This window comes from Lontra canadensis, unplaced genomic scaffold, assembly GCF_010015895.1.
Source record: "Lontra canadensis isolate GAN:19392208 unplaced genomic scaffold, GSC_riverotter_1.0 scaffold87, whole genome shotgun sequence".
NCBI classification, from domain to species: Eukaryota; Metazoa; Chordata; class Mammalia; order Carnivora; family Mustelidae; genus Lontra; species Lontra canadensis.
In genome coordinates, this window is record NW_022631081.1 from 5,530,629 (window position 1) to 5,546,872 (window position 16,244).

General features: G+C 58.6%; 2 protein-coding genes across 11 annotated transcripts in view; one reads left to right on the forward strand and one right to left on the reverse strand.

Moving 5' to 3' along the window:
• The window catches only part of SFI1 (SFI1 centrin binding protein), an 89,711-nt gene extending 86,499 nt beyond the window's left edge, over positions 1–3,212 (forward strand). The window contains 5 exon segments of the mRNA XM_032883184.1: positions 532–636; positions 731–962; positions 2,233–2,567; positions 2,804–2,915; positions 2,999–3,212. Of these exon segments, the coding sequence (XP_032739075.1) occupies positions 532–636; positions 731–962; positions 2,233–2,567; positions 2,804–2,915; positions 2,999–3,103 (889 nt within the window). The 3' untranslated portion in view covers positions 3,104–3,212.
• PISD (phosphatidylserine decarboxylase) overlaps positions 3,154–16,244 on the reverse strand; it is a 42,012-nt gene continuing 28,921 nt past the window's right edge. Inside the window, exons 1-9 of one of the 10 annotated variants that reach the window (XM_032883196.1) lie at positions 13,634–13,794; positions 12,276–12,356; positions 9,366–9,590; positions 7,662–7,827; positions 6,097–6,333; positions 5,767–5,905; positions 5,441–5,587; positions 5,051–5,211; positions 3,154–4,446 (exon numbers count right to left, since the gene is read on the reverse strand). In XM_032883196.1, coding sequence (XP_032739087.1) covers positions 4,222–4,446; positions 5,051–5,211; positions 5,441–5,587; positions 5,767–5,905; positions 6,097–6,333; positions 7,662–7,827; positions 9,366–9,418 — 1,128 coding nt within the window. In that variant the 5' untranslated portion in view covers positions 9,419–9,590; positions 12,276–12,356; positions 13,634–13,794 and the 3' untranslated portion in view covers positions 3,154–4,221. Of the gene's footprint in view, positions 4,447–5,050; positions 5,212–5,440; positions 5,588–5,766; positions 5,906–6,096; positions 6,334–7,661; positions 7,828–9,365; positions 9,591–12,275; positions 12,357–12,966; positions 13,176–13,633; positions 13,795–16,244 lie in introns of those variants that run through there. The other 9 variants (XM_032883197.1, XM_032883202.1, XM_032883193.1 and 6 more) reach the window with 9 other exon arrangements.

A 16,244-nucleotide genomic window follows, 5' to 3' on the forward strand; every position in this document is an offset into this window, starting at 1 on the left:
TGGGGGACCCCTAGCAGGATCCTGTCCCTCCCATTCCATCAGCCCCAAATAAAGGGACCTCAGCCTCTGTTCCTGCAGAACGTGGGGGAGAGAACATGTAGTTTTTAAAAAAGGAATCGGCTGTCGGGCAGCTCCGCCTCACACCCCCAGACCTGCCAGTCACCCTCCTTCTCCCCTTCCGACCAGGAAACCCCACTGTTTAGAGTGACCGGCACTGCCTGAGCCTCAGTCTGCTTCCCTTGGCACCAGATCCCAACAGGGCCTCACCCTGAAGAGTGTGCTCCCCCTCTGATGTGGGAGGGGCACCTGTGTCACTGGGTAGCTGCAGAGGTCAAATGAAATGAGGCGGGTGAGGCCTCCCCACGACATCAGGCTCACTACATTGGAATTACTGAAAGTACTCTGTGGCCCAGGCCCACTCCCCATCACCTGCAGACCTTAGGCCAGCAGTTTCTGTTTCCCTGTAAGATTGGAGGGGTGGGACTGGATGCCCTGGGTAGGCGAAAGGAATAGGCCTGTTTTTCTTCCCAGCAATGATGCCCGCTTGGCAAGAAAGCAGCCTCGACGCCCACATTTCCTGCTGGAGCCGGTGCCGAGCCAGAGGCCCCTGGGGTGTGGCACCCCCGGGGGGAAAGGGTATATGGTGTGGTCCTAGGGGGTGGCTTCCTTTCCTTCCTGCTTCTCAGGCAGGTACCAGGGCCTGACCAGCTCCTGTCGTCGCTCTGCTTAGGCCCAAGGCACCACAGGAATGTGACTCAGGCATGGCCCAGCCAGCAGGCCCTGCCCTGATGAGGCCTTTCCTGCCAGCAGCCTGGACAGCCCTGGTCCCAAGCAGCCCCCTGCCCCAGCCCAAGGCCCTGCTGAGTCACCCTGGCCCAGAGCTGCCCCCTGCGTTGAGTACAGGCCCAGAGCTGCTGCCCCCTTCATCCTTTATGCCATGTGTGGTGGAAGTCCCTGCCAGGGTAAGTCCTCCTGTCACCTGGGGTCTTGTTCTTTGGTCTGGCCTTCAGTGCTCTTCTCACGCTCTCCGTGCTGTAGCCACAGCTGTACTCACTGCTTCCAGAGCACTACCGGCTCAGGGAGATGGAGGGAGGCCACTCATGCCTTCACCAAGTAGAGGTGCCCCTGCCCTAGGGACACAGTAGGGAAAGGCTGCTGGGCCCCTGCTTGTGAAGCTCATGTCGCAGAGGTGGGGACCAAAGAAGAGCCCTGGTCGTGGATGAAGACACTGCAGATCACAAGGGTCCTGCAGGCCCAGGGGAAATACCTGGATTTTCAGTAGAAAGCCATGGGGGCCGGCTGGCAGCTGTGATCCCATGGGCCAGCACAGGGTGCCAGGTGCCAGGATTAGGTGGTGACTGTGGCTGTGGGCAGAGCCCATCGTGGGAGGCAGGCTGGGCAGGACCTGCTCCGATGGGTTTGAGAAGGGTGAGGAAGGAATCCAGGATGGCTTTTGGACTTCTGGCTTGAATAACTTCAGGAATAAGGAGTTCCTTACTGAAAGAGGGAAAATGGGGGGTGGGTGGGAGGAGGGGCCTGCTTGGGATCAAGCCTGAACAGTCTGTCATGAACCTGTTAAATTTGAGATAAAGCAACAAGATTCTGAGTGTGGCCCTTGGGAAGGTGGTCAGAGCTGGGGAGGAAAACAGAGTCTGCAATGTAGTTGTTGAAGGTAAACCCCTGGGAACCAAAGAGGTCGCCTTGGAGAAGGCGGCGGCTCCCTGGGGCATATGACAGCCAGATGGAGGAGTCTGGGCAGGGACAGCAAGGGGGTGCAAGAAGGCACAAGTGCTCAGTAATAGAGGAGACAGCGGCAGAGTTGGGGCCCCCCAAGAGTTGGTGCCCAGAGAGCTGGTCGAAGGTCACCAGTAGAGGAAGGGAGGGTTGGGGATGTGTGGTCTGACCAGGACAAGTGCCCTGGACCACTTTTCCTCACTGAAGTGCAGGGGCACAGCTCAGAATGGGGTAGGGGTCAAACAGCTGCTCAGGATGGGCTGAACCAGGCCCTAGGGTAGGGGTGGGGCTGGACTGCACAGGTGTAGGGTGTTCCTTGCACTGCTTGTGCAACTTCCTCACGTCAGGTCTGAAGAAAGGGGCAGGGCCAGGCCCGGCCTGGGTGAGCTGGTCAAGTCCAAGACCTCACCGCCCCCCCATACCCCTGCAGTGGGCGACCTGGTGCTACTCCCCCAGCCTTCCTCCCCGCTTCTGTGTTCATCTGTTCTCCCTTTACAGGTGTCTGCACAACCCACCACCCCTGGGCTGACACGCCAGGCCTCGCCATCCCCAGCCAGTGTCCCTCACTCCCGCCTCCTGCTTCCTGGGGACTTCACAGGCACGGGGCCTGGGGCTGGCTCCACAGCCACGTGGGTGCACCTGAAGCCTGATAGCACTGTAAGTGCTCAGGCCACTCCCAGTACCTGGGATCCCTCCACTCAGCCTTGGCCTAGCCCCAAGGGTGGTCAAGATCCAGCTTGTTCTGTCACCAAGAGCCACATGGACCTGGAGGCTGAGCTTGAGAGCATCCAGAAGCAACTGCAGGATTACCAGACCATGAAGCAGAACCTCTCGTAAGACCCAGAACTCCCCCTAGCTGTTTCCCCAGATCTGGCTGTTTCCCCAGATCTGACCTACCCAAGGTCCTTGCACAGCTGGGTGGGGGAGGGTGGGGGAGGCTGGCGAGGGAACAGCTCCACCCTCCTCGAGCCTCCCACCCCCAGAAGTAGCAGATAGGCTGCTTCCCTGCCTGGAGGCAAACAAAGCCAAGGGCCTGGACAGGCTGGCAGCATGTGTCTCCCTCTGGCAGGTCCTGCCAGCGACAAGCAAAAAGCCTGCGCCGGTGGCTGGAGCTGAGCCAGGAGGAGCCCAGGCCTGAGGACCAGGAAGCAGAGCAGCAGGTGCAAGAAGAACTACAGGAGGTGAGGCCCCAGGCAGCCCTGGCACAGCTTCCCCCCTCCCCTCCCCTGGTCCCCCACACAGCCTCCCCGCCCCCTCTCCCCAGGTGGAGCGGCAGATCCAGCAGCTGGCCTCTGAGCTCCAGGCCCAACGCCAACCCATCCGTGCCTGCATTGCCCGGGTCCAGGCCCTGCGGCAGGCTCTGTGCTAGTCATTGCCCCAGGGAGGCCTCAACCCACCTCCAGGAACAGAACGCAAAGCTGCAATGAGTTTTATTTTTTATTTCAAAAGGTTGCAATTAAATGAATTACTGTTCAGAAGTCTCCCACTTTTCATACAAAAATACTGTGCTACTGATACAGTTGAAAGAGTTCAAATGGCTTCTCCTGCAGGAGAAATTCACAGCGTCCCCGGGAAACCTGAACCCCGGCCCCCCCGTCAGTGGCTCCCTAAGGACTGTGTACCTGTTATCTGGGGACAGGTGTTGTAGGCACTGACACCCCCCCCCCATACACCACGGCTCTTCTGCTGCCAACACAAGCTCCTGAATCAATAGCAGCAACTTACCATGTTTCTGTGGGTCTGGATATTTGGGGGGGGGGCGTCCCCCCTCACACCAGGCCACCACTACCTGCCTGTCCATTCACTCTGGACCCATTCGGGGGGTGGGGGTTCAATAACTGGTCTTGCCTACTAGAACATGTCTCGCCAGCTCTGGAAGGTCACTCACTGGGGCGTGTAGAGCGCCACCCCCTCAGTCCCCCTCAGAAGATGCTGGCGGAGTCAAAGATGATGTGTTCACAGCCACAAATGCAAGGAGAAAGCTCTTCCCAAACAAGTGGGGGGTGAATTGGGAACAGAAAGCGGTTGTGTTAAAGGCCACATGGCGCTGCTCTGGGGGCAGCACAGCCTGGTCAGTGCAGGGGAGGCAGGGGGGAGGCTGAAAAGCAATTATGAGAGCAGCAAGAACAGATACAACCACTTCTGTCTTACAACAGAAATCAAGACCAACTGAACACCCAGCCAGGAGACGTAGGGTCTCCAGTTTATACAATAGGTTAAAAAGAGTCTCCAAAAGGGAATCTGAGATCATCTTGACCTGCATGTTCTCTTTAGATGGGAAGAGGGACAATATAGGTCCAGGGCCAGCAAGGGCTCTGACCTCACCCACACCTCAGGACGGTAGGAACTAGTCACCCAGGTCCCGCCTGGTCGGGCTCCATAGCCCTGAGACTGTCCCCTCCCTATACAGCCGTGGAGGCTCCCCAAAAAGACCTTCCCGTTTCTGTTGAGAAAGCTCCTTTAGCAGCCGACATCAGGAAGAAGGCTCTAGAGGGAGCCCAGAGCCTCTCCGAACCGGATCTTCTGTCCCGCTTTCAGCTTAAAGTTGAAGTCCTTGGGGGCCTCAAAGATGAGCACGATGGTGGAGCCCAGGTTGAACTCACCCAGGTGCTCGCCCTTACGCATAGGGATGCCCTCCTTGTTGGTGTGTGTCACGAAGCTGAAGTCATTGTAGGAGCCCTTGCTGTAGCGTGGGCTGTTCGTGTGCAGGTCCTGCAGGAGGCCCGGGGTAGAGCATGTGGAGTCTGCTCCCGGACCCCGAACACCTCTGTGCTGCCTGTCCCTAACCCAGCCTGGAAAGGGAGCTGGGCGCAGCGACTTGGCCCATAAGCCTAACCAGAGAGTCACCAGTAGAAGCTGTGAACTGGGACCCGGGGGGACACAGAGGATTCAGATCCCACCCTTCTCTAGCACCCAGAACAGGCAAGGGGCAGCCATAAGCTGATACCAAGAAAGGCAGCCCTGCCCCCTGCTTCTCAGGGAGGGATGGCCACTAGCCACCCCCTCAGACACGGCTTTCTGGTCAGCATGCTCCACTCTGAGCTCCATATTCCCCTTGGGTTCCCAGCAGAAGCAAAGTACAGGCTGGGAGGTGAACCCCCTCCCTCTCCAGCCATTTCCAGATAAGCAATGATAGCATATAGGGGTGGGGGCTGGCAGAGCAGGGCCAAGCCCCTCCTTGGGGCAACTGCTCCACAGAGCCAGGCCTGGCCAGGGACACGCTCTTCTAGAACTTAGTTTTAACAGATCTGGCTCCATGGGAGAAGGGGTGGGGGAGACACCAAGTGGCCCAGCCCTTGGGCCTGACTCTGCTTACCCTGTCAAAGTAGATGCGTATGGAGCCCACGTTGGTAGCCCCCACAGCTGTCAGCGAGAAGAAGCCGTGTTTCCAGTCCCCAGTGAGGACCACCCGCTCGTTGTGGCAGAAGAGCTCTTTGATCCAGCGTGCCATACCAGGGTTCACAGACATCAGGGAGCCTGTGGGAGCAGAGACACTGCCATTCCCCACCCAGCAAGAAGACCAGCCTCCCAAAGCCCCCTGTCCACCTATATCCTTCCAAATGCAGAGTGGGCTAGACCCCAGACTGCCCCCATGCAGCCAGACTAAAGCAGTCACCTCATAGCCTCAGCACTCCAAGTGTGGAGCCTTGGTCCCTTGACACCAAAAAGCTTAGGACACCAAAAAAATTGTAAGGCTCTGGCCAACCTGGGAAATGGCGCCGGTGGGAAACGGTCCAGTCAGTGGGGGAGTGGAAGCAGTGGTAGTCCCCGGGGGCCAGGTAGATGACACAGTGGTAAAGCTCATTCCCTTCTCTAGTGACCAGCTGGTTCCTGAAGGAGCCGCAGGGGGTTGCTGCAGGAGGCAGACATGAGGGCCAGCTGTCAGACAAGCACCTGAGCCTGTGCAGTCTGGACAGGGGCTTCAGGGAGGCCCCAAAGCTCCACGAAGCGATTCCTAGCCCTTCCCTCCCCGATGACCAGCTCAGCCACACTGCCACAGGGTCTCAAGGCTGCCACCAGGCAACAACCCACCTGGTGGAAAGGACAGATCATCTGTGGAAGTACGTGGACCCAGGAACGACTCCAGCGAGTAGGTGACCCCCTTGACCTGCTCCACCTCGCAGTTCTTCACCTGCCCGAAGTTCAGGATCTTCCCATCTGAGGGGCTGATCTGGAAGGGCCAAGAGAGGCTTGCTACCAGGGAAGCAGGGGGACTGGGGGCAGGGTCTCCACCTCCCTGGGGGCCCCAGCCTGGGAGGAGTACTCATGGGCCACCTGCGGGGACTGCTGGGACTGGTTGCCAAAGGCAAGGACAAGAGTCCCATTTCCGGGGGAGGGATGGAGGGCAGGGCCAGGCCTCACCACGCTGTGCAAGCCACAGACAGGCCGGGCCTGCGGCTTCAGCTTGCGCCGGAAGAACTCGCTAAGGTTGCGGTAGTGGTGCAGGTCCTCCACGGCGGCCTCCTTCATGTTCACCCCGAAGGTCCAGATGTACAGGCTATAGACAGGCCGGCGCAGCCAGTGCGGCAGCTCCACCTGGTTGAGGCGGCCCCAGGCCCGCGACAGCAGGCGCGTGGGCACCGACTTGTACAGGGCCACCTGTGGGCCACAGGCAGGCAGATGAGCAGATGGCCCCGCGTGCCCCCCCCAGTCAGCCACCCGTCAACCCCCCCGTGGGCACCCTGCCATGGCTTTGTGATGTGGTTGTTGCCCATTAGGAACCAGACTGAGCTTCCCAAACACTCCCACAAACTGAGTACTGGCCAAGACTGACACAGTGACTTAAACCCAGCAGTTTCAGTCACTCAATGCACCAGTAGCAACTGCCCCCGTCCCCAAGAACAGACTGGCCGGCGCAGTCTGGTCGTCCCTCTTTAGGAAAGGTGGGGGGTGAACAGCTCTGCTACCTGCACCAAGAGGCTGTGGCAGAAAGGGGCAGGAGGCCCCGGGGGCATGGGAAGGTCTACAGCCCAAAGCACACGTTCAAATCTGAAGAGGAGGCAGAGGAAACCCCCCACAGCAGGTGCTCTGGACCACGGTCACCAGGGGCGGGCTGCTAGGGCTCTGAGGCACTTTACTGTGAGGGCACCGGGGGCTGCTTCCTGGAGGCAGAGGGGACTGGGCCCTGGCCTCCCCCAGCACCCCCGCTATCTGCTGGTACCCCCAGCCAAACCCTCAGGGCCAGGCGACCTGGAAGGGGATGCCTTTCAAGCCTCAGGTGCGGCTGCCACAGCAGAACCCGCCTCTAACTGGCAGCTGCTGCTTGTCAGCCCAGCCCAGACACCAAGTCCCTAGGGTGTAAAGGCAGTTTCATTCCAACTTTAAACACCTCTACAGCGTAGTGAATGAGTGGTGCCCCAAACTCTTCCCAGCTGACGCCCATGAGAGTCCAAGGTTCCCTGCCTGGGGTCAGCCCGCCCAGAGAGCCCAGGGCTAGGGAGCCCGGCAGCCCTCGAGGGTGCAGCGGCCAGGTCACTAAGTCACCCAGCACTGCCTGGGGCTCCCAAGTCCATCCACACCCTAAGGGGCCCAAACAGGCATCAGTCCTCCTCAATCACCCTCTGGCACCCAGGAATTAATTTGCATTCTTCTCAAAATCACCTCTAAGCTCTCCTCTGCCCAAACACAGGAAATCGGACACCATTTTCTGAATTCCCAGTGTGGGTTCCTTCCAGAAGCAGAGCCCCCAAATGGCACAAGTGCAGGCAAGAACAGGCAGTGCAGAGCAGGCCATCAGGGCCACCAGGCTGCCTGGTCTTCCCAACCAACTTGCCTGTCAAAATGACCATCCCGGAGGGCTCAGCACCCACACCATCAGCTCTAATCTGACAAATGTCTCCTCTGTTTCTGTGGGCAGGGTCCCAACCTTAGGCCTACCCCTGGAGGGTGGGGACGGGGAGCTGGGCCAGCAGCCTGTGCACACTTACCCTGCTCACGGGCCTCCATCCCACCCGGCTGAGCGGTCTGAGGGCACCAAAGGGCAGGAGGTAGTAGAGGACCGTCAGGGGCCAGGAGCGCAGTTTCAGGGCAGGTCTGGACATACAGCTCAGCTGTCCCAGCCTCCGCCTCAGAGCCAGCTGGGGGAAGTGCAACCTGCAGAGCAGATGTCCATGCACAGCCAGGTCAGCCGGCAGGGTCTGGGAGGCCCCACCCCGCCCTCAGCAAGCCTGCCTTGAGGTCCCTCAACCCAACCCCAGGCTGAGGTGAGGGCTCATCTGCCTTTGTTCGGCAGACTCCCATCCCAGTCTCACCCACCTGCCTACCAACTAAGGAGGACTAGGAATTGGGGGCAGCACAGGAAAGACGGGGTGCACAGCCTGCATGCCAGCCCCCCACTCCTGGGCACTCCTGGGGCCGGCTGTGGCCACAGGGGCACCAGGGGGAGACGGTTGGAGTCAGAGCCCCAGCGGTGCAGCAGCACACAGCAGTGGGGCGCAACTGCAACCACTGCGCAGTAGCATCTTGGAGAATCTTTTCCTGGCGCTACGCCTCGTTTCCTTATCTGATAAATGAAGGGATTGGGCCTGACAAGATCCCAAAGGAAAAGCCTAGGAACATGCACCTGCACACACGCATACCCTGAACAGCTAAAGCTCCATCCACCTGCCCGGTCTTTCTACATCAGATCAGGTTCTCCAAAGGAGACGCAGAGGCTGTGGGGGGAACCCCCTTACCAGCCCTCAGAACACCTCCCAGGTCTGCTGGGGCCACACACCTGAGCCAGCCCCCTCCTTTCGGCAAAGGTCCCCACCAGCCAAATTCAGTGCATTCTGCACAGGCTCAGCCTCGTGGGGAACTTAGAGGCGGGGTGGACATTTCCACCAGAACCCTGGTTTCCTGAGACACAGCAGACCCAAGTCCCCTGGTCTCATGCCTCGGCACTAGAAAATGCTCCTGAGGCCCAGTGCAGCCACCAGGCAACCACATTCCCATCCATTCTGGGAAGGTTCCCAGGCCTCAGTTTCCTCATCTGCGCAAAGACTGCATTCAACTGGATAATCTAAGGCTCCCATCTGTGCCTTTGTGCTCTCAGAGAAGCGAGTCCTGTGCTCCCAGTTGCTGAACAAAAGCAAGGAACAAAGAGGCATCTCAGCTGACACTAAAAAGAAAAAGTGGGAGAACCAAGCTGATGGCTGGGATGGCAATGGAAGATGCTTCTTTCCACAACTCGCCAGGCTCCCTGTGTTCCTCTTCTCCCAGCCGACCCCACCCCACCCCACCGTATTTTCAAAAGGTCTGTTAAGGGGGTAGGGACCAAACAAAGCAGAACAAATCCCTGCTGTCCCCAGGGCTTCCCCCACCCGCCCTGATCACTGCAGAAGCCCAGGGACCAATCCCAGAAGAGCAGCCCCTCTCCCGGAGCTGGGGGGGGGGAACAATCGGGGTAGGGGGGCCTGGGAGCAGCAATTAGGGTGCAGCAGACACAAGGCCACCAGCCCACTCCGCCTCCCCAGGTACCTGAAGCGGGATCTCCGACTCAGGCCCCCCGGGCCGGGCCCCTCCAGCCTCGGGGGCTGATCCCCTGGCCCCCGGCTGCCACCTCCACCACGGGGCCGCTGGACATGAACTCTGACCTTCCGGAGGTTGTGGCGGGGCACAGAGGGGTTAGGACGGGGCTGGCAGCATCTCACCATTTCGCCGCTGCTCGGAGCTCAGGTCCTCGCCGTGCCTCTGACTGACACATGGTGGGCGGCGCCAGGCACACTCGCCTTTGTTTCTCCTCCTTCCTCCCTTCCCCCCAGCCAGGAGCTCCTGTGCTGTCACCACTCCTCTGGCTGGCCGCCTGGTGGCTGGTGGGCCTCTTCCCAGCTTGGTTGGGTCCCGCTGGCTCACGGGGCGCAGGTTAGAGGCCGGGGCTATTGCAAAGACAGGCACTGGTCACGCCAGTTCAGGAAGGGCAGAGACCTACTGCCTGGGACACAAGCCCCTGCCTTCTGCCCACTCTGTCCCTAGGCTTGGCCACCTGCCTGCTCCAGTGAGCTGATGGCAGGGAAGGGACCAGACGGTTATGAGCCCAAGAAGCACAAGTGGGAATCTGAGAGCCCTGTGCTCCAGGCGGGCGCCCAGCGACGGCCTGTCTGCGGCTTGGGCAACCCCTCCCTCCCCAGGACCTGACCCATTTTCCATTCAGGTGACGAAGTAACATCTGAGGAATGAGAGAGCAGGAAGGCAGGAGAAGCACAGTGGGTGAGACACTGGACATCTGACCTGCTACAGCTCTCTCTTTGCTGCCCCCCAGGCCTCAGAGCCTCCCATTCCTGATACCAACCCCCACAAGCCCTCCTCAGCAGATGAGCACGCACATGACCTGACCTGAAGGAAAACCAACCAGCAGTGAAGCCCGAACCAGCTCCCCCACCCAATCTTTGCTTTGGACAGCACTTTGACTCTGCCTGGCGATCTGGGAGGACACGCCCAGCCTCCACAAGGCCCTCACAGATAACAGGGAAGGAGAACAAACATTCCACAGTTGTTGCTGTCTAAACCCAAGGGGAGTCAAGGCCCCACACAGCCTGGCCTCCAATCCCAACGGCAGGCTACAGGGGACAGTGCCGGCCACCCTGGTTAGATGCAGAGATGCGGGCCCCAAGAGAAGCTCCCAAGGCGGAGGACTGACCCGGCCATGGATGCAGTCCCAGGCCAGTGCTGACCACCCCCCACCCCCACCACAGCCAATGGACTCACAGAGCAAGAGGCCCCACTTAGACATGGCTCCACCCACACTAGTGTGAAATGTCTGATGCCCCAGCAAAGCCACCTTAGCCAGAGGTGAAAAGGCTAGGCCCTGGAAGTTAGCGCTGAATCCCTGGGAGCGCAGTATGCAGAGGGAGACTGCACTGGGTCAAGACTGACGGAGGTCTGAAAGCAAAGCATGGATTTCCAGCCCCGACCAAGGAAGTGGCAAAGCCTGGGCAACCCCAGGCCCAGACCCCTCCAGCAGAGATCATCTTCCCAGGCCACTTGCCTGGGTGGGCAGAACAGCTCACTGAGGGTGAGCCAGGTGGGATGGTGCCCACCACCCAGTCTCACCAAAAAGCCGACTTGGACACAAGCCTCCTCCGCCCCAAAGGCCAGGCCCAGGGACCCATGGACATCCCCGTGTCTATCCCCCACCAAGGCTCAGCCTCCTAACTTTCCCATCCACAACAGTCAGATCACCTCAACTATACTGCCCATGTACTGAGCACACACCCCGCCCCTCCATGACCCACCAGGCCATGGGGGCCCCACACTAGTCCCCTGTCAGCTCCCCAGGAAAACAGGCCCCAAGGGGTGACAGGCAGGTTGGGTTGGGCACAGTGCTTGGCTTCCCAGCACTCTTTCCCCCACTCTAGAAAGCTCGGAATGAATGCACACCTGGGGTTCACAGTGAGGCCTTGTGGGAGAGGACGGGAGCCCCCATCTCCTCTTACCCATTTTCCTCTCTATCCTATCACACAAGGCAGCAGCCACTGCAGCATGAGGCTAGAAAGGCACCTGCCAGGACCCAAACACAAACCTAGCTTGGCCCCAAACCTCCAGTCCTCAAAGCAGATTCCTGTCTGTGCCTCTCCCATTTCATTCACCCCAGAGCCTCCGGCCTAGGGACTTGGCTAGGCCACACAGCCCGCCACGGCAGTGCAGGGTGTTCAAGGGGGCCAGCCCAAGTTGTTGCTATCCTAGAGACTCTAGAAACTGCCCCAAGGGTCTGGCAGAATGTCTTCTGCCCTCCATCCTGTCTCCATCACCACTCTACTTACTCTCTGGAAATGGGACAGGGACCAGACTGTCAGGCTTCTTCCAAATCACCATGCACGGGCCAGAAAAGTTCCCCAGAAAACAGACATGAATTCACCAGTCCCCCAGGGAACAGGCCTGGCACCCTCTGTTCAGTTCAAAGCTGCAGGATGGAGGGAAGGGGGTCCCTAAGGGTCATTCCTTCCTTCCTGATTCCCAAAGGCTAAGCGCCACTTCCTAGGCCAACAGTGCTCTTGCCCTCCCCGTTTCAGTGCCTTCCCCCCACACCTGCAATGACCTTGGAGCCCAAACCAGAACTTTGTTGCTCTCTGGCACGCTCTCTGGCTCCCTGGAGTGGGATTAGGGGCTCAGGCCCAGATGAGGAATCTGCCAGGAGCATACCCTGAGGTGAGGAAGTACAGACACCCTCCCTCACTCCCTAGTCTCAAGAACACTCTGTGGAGAAGAGTTGTGAGCTGTGAGCAGTAGGAGTTTAAAGTTATCATAAGGCCTAAGGGCCAGCCACAATGAGCAGGAGAGCTCAGAGGCTTTGGTAGGGGAGGGGGACAACCCAATTACTGCAATCCTAGCTGTCCAGCTAGCCCTGAGCTGGGAGAGGCCTTGCAAGTCACAGGTGCTCTGAGGCTATCAGTTTCCTCATCTAGAAAATGGGAAGGGTCACTCCTCCTGCTCACCGCCTCCAGGCTCAGATCATAGCAGCGACCCTGGTCCAGAACTCTGCTCTGTTCAGAAACACCACGCCTCACTTCCACCCAAGACCTTGGTGCAGCCTCATCCCCTGGACCTGAATCCCAACCCCTCACCTCTGTTTCCAAACTCACACTCTGGAGGAAGGAGGTTCACTCCCACTGGCGAGATGAAGGCACAGGGTAGAGGCAGCAGTTCTGAAAGAGCCCAAACCACAGTTAAGAGTGGCTGCCCCTCTGCGGAGAAGCAACGGCCCAAGAGGACCAGGTGGGGGAGGGGTCACCTTTGTCTGGATGTCCCATTCTGGGGGTTCAAATCGAGCAGTGCTCAATGTCCCCATCTACCCCTCACAGCCTGTAATGAAGGCAACACTACCCCCTCAGTGGAATGGAACATTCCAACTAAAGTCAGATGGACAGACCCAGGCCAGTTTACCCTTGCTAGAGGTGTGGGGGCAGGGGACTGCAGGAGGCAGGCTCCTGCCTGGTTCCCTTGGGCTTTGGTGGATTCAGGTTTGAGTTTTGGCAAGTCCAGGAAGGCAGGGACAGAGTCAGGACTGTCTGCCCCCAGCAAGCACTCCCTGAGCTCCAAAGGCCTTGCAGCTAGGCACAGGTCCTGCCAGAGACACTGAGAAATTTGCTCTTGCTCCCTGAGTGGAACTCTCACTGGGTGCCAGGGTCACTCCTCCTGAAGCCTCAGCAGAGAGCGAGCCTCAGAGGCCTCACGTCCTAGATCTACCTGCCTGCCTTTCTGAGCCCACTTTCACCCCAGAAGGCAGATCAGGGTGGCTATCCTCCTGCAGCTCACCTGAAGCACACACAGGCAGCTGTGTCCAGGGGGGCCACCAACCCTTCCTCCCTGTGTTCCAGGGCTAGAAGCAGACAAAACTTCAAGAACTGGGAACAGGGAAAATGGATTCTTGCCAGGTGAAACGGGCGAGCCATCTTGGGGAAGCTTTGGGCAAGAGAAGAGGAAGCAAAGAGAAGGGCGCAGAGATGCTTCTTTAAAGCCAAAGGCCAGGGAAAGGTGGGGGGGGGATGGGAAGCTACTCCCCACGGCGTGGGGCTTCCTTAAATCTCCCAAATGAAAAGAACCCTGACTCGGGGATGGGGCTCTGCGAAGGGCAGCATGTCACCCCCTCTCCGCCCCTTGGATAGGAACTGAGAACACCTCCGGTCCCGCCCAGGAACAGGGCCGCACTGAGGAAATCACCCGGAGCTCCCCGCACGGAAGAGGACACAGAGCCCTAGCCCAGCGTTTCCCCTTTCGACTGGAGGGCCAGGAGATGCTACCAGACGCGGCGGAAATGAGCTCATCCCGCGCGGCCCGTGACCCACCATGTGGGGCAGGAGAAGCCCACAACGGGATGGAGACTGTGGGGTGGGCTCTCCGGCCCAGGGTCCCGCAGTTCCATGGGGCGACGGGCACCCATGACGCCCGCTCCAGGGAGCCGACCGCTCCCTGGCTCACTCACCCGCAGGTGGTCCCGTCCGGCGGGGCTTCAGAGACCGACTCTCAGGGAGGTGCCGCTCCTGGGAGGAAGCCTCCGCGGGCGGGGACTCGGCTCCGGCCACTGAGGCCGCCGGGGGCGGGGGACAGAGGGCGGACACCGGACAACGGCAGACAGACGGCTCCTCCCTCCCGCGGGCGCAGCCTCCGCGCCCAGGGCCCCTTTAAGGGGAGGGGCTGCGGCCCAGGGACCAACCCCGCCGGTCACGGGATTTCCCAGGCAACACCTCCTGGGCCTGGCTGAGGGCCTTCCTCCCTGCCCACCCCTATCTGGGTAGTCTCAGGCCTCCACGTGCGGCTCACCTCACCCAGGGCCGGCTTTCCAAGACTGAGAATGCCACCCCCAGCCACCTTTTCTGGTCCTTGAAGCACACACAAGGCATCTAAGTCTGGCTCTTTCTCACACCCCATCCTGAAGGTACAAGCTGCCCCTACTCCCACCCCTGCCCCCTCTTTTCCACTATCATACAAAACACCTGCCACACAAAATCTGGCACAGACCACGGAACCAGACCCAATAAGCAAGGTCCCCTCTGGCCTCGGGCTATTTAGAACCTGTGCTGCCGGCGGGGACAGAGGGGGATGCGGGGAGAGATTCCTACAGTTGCCTTTCTACCCCACTAGATAGCAGGGCCCAGCCTGGGGAGGTCAGCACCTTATCCCCATGCCCACCAAGCACTTGCTCCACAAGGGATGGAGAGAAGGAACCAGCTTAACATTTTCTAGGTGAGACAGAGTGTCTGACAGGAACACCGAAGAAAGAAGAAAGGGTGTGGCATTCGGGAACCAGATTAGCATCTGATAGGTCAGCACGCCCTTCAATGGTCAGACTGCCTCTGAAGGTTCAGTTTTGCCACTCTAGGGTACTGATCAAAGGTACATCCCCCTAGGGGCGCCTGGGTGGCTCAGTGGGTTAAAGCCTCTGCCTTCGGCTCAGGTCATGATCCCAGGGTCCTGGGATCAAGCCCCACATCAGGCTCTTAGCTCCGCACGTAGCCTGCTTCCCTTCCTCCCTCTCTCTGCCTGCCTCCCCGCCTCCTTGTGATCTCTGTCTGTCAAATAAAGAAAGAAAAAAATCTTTACAAAAATTGTAAAATAAAAAGGTACATCCCTAGCTTCTTATGACCATGGAGAATTTGGTTTCTTTTTTTTTTAAATATTTTTCATTTTTATTTATTTGACAGAGATCACAAGTAGGCAGAGAGGCAGGCAGAGAGAGGAGGAAGCAGGCCCCCCACCAAGCAGAGAACCCGACTCAGGGCTCCATCCCAGGACCCCAGGACCACGACCAGAGCCGAAGGCAGAGGCCTCAACCCACTGAGCCACCCAGGCGCCCTCAGAGAATTTTATTTCTAAAGCAACATTTGGAACACAAAGAAAAAGCCTTCTGGCTTGTGAGATGGGCGGCTGGGCCCAGGCAGCCTGGAAAAGGACATGGTGCTGGGCAAAGCCCCACACACTTGTCCTCCTCATCGGACTCTATCCCAGCAAGTGCTCTGTGAAAAGCTACAGGCCTGGAATGCTGCAGTGGGGAGGCCAGAAGACAGTTAGGGTTCCTCCTCATGGACTTCCATAACATTGGAATACCACAATGCACAGCAGTAACAGGCCAGCAGGGATGCCCTATGTTGAGTTCCAGCACCCTGGGGCTCAGGTTCCAGCACAAGGCTGGTGAATACCCAACATGGGCTGTACCTGGCAGCTCCTAGTCTGGACCCACAGCTTTCTCTGAGCCTCAGTGAGACTTAAGAGACCCCCTTCTCACCCCAGAGCTCTAAGCAAACACACCATGAAGCCTGGATAAAAAGCAGTTAAAGCACAAGAGGATAACACAGAATCGTGGCAACACTAAATTCCAGAACCAGAAAGATCCTGGAGGACCATTCTGACTTCCCCAAAGCTGCCACTACTTCCAGACCAGGTCTAGTCCAAGTCACACTCGGGGGAGGAAAACAAAAGCCCGGGTTCTCATTTGCTGAGCAGCCTTTGGAGCACCAATGCTCTCCCTGTAAAATGAGGAACCCTGTTCCTCCATGTCTACCAGAGCTCCTTTATAACCATTCTAAGCCTCTTGGGCAGACTGGTATTTAGAAAACTCATAAACCAGCCCACAGGTCTGTCCTGAGATCAGCCTTCTAGCATGACTTCCACCTCATACGTTTCAGTAAGGAAATGCCTTCTAGATTCCAGACAATAGTTAATAATGATTTCTGGGAAAAACAAAAACCCTTTGGTAAGTTTACGTTCCCACCCTGAACGAGGTCCCTTCCAACCACACTGCTGGGACTCCCCTGTGTGAGAGTGCCACCTAGTGCCACTTCAAGGCTCTGCAGGCCTTAGGCCATTTGGCCATGAGCACCTGAGGACAGGCGTCCCAGGTGAGTCAAGCCACTGGAGGTCCCTACAGACTGAACTTCATGCACTGCTGAGCCAGGCGATGAGTAATGGTGGGACAAGGGTGCCAGGTGTTCTTGCTAGTTCTCATTTCCTGGGGGCCAGGAGAGGCCTCCTGAGGAAGACCACTAATGGCTGGTGTCTCATGGCTGGCACAAGAAGTCATGGGCAAGTAAGCGTCC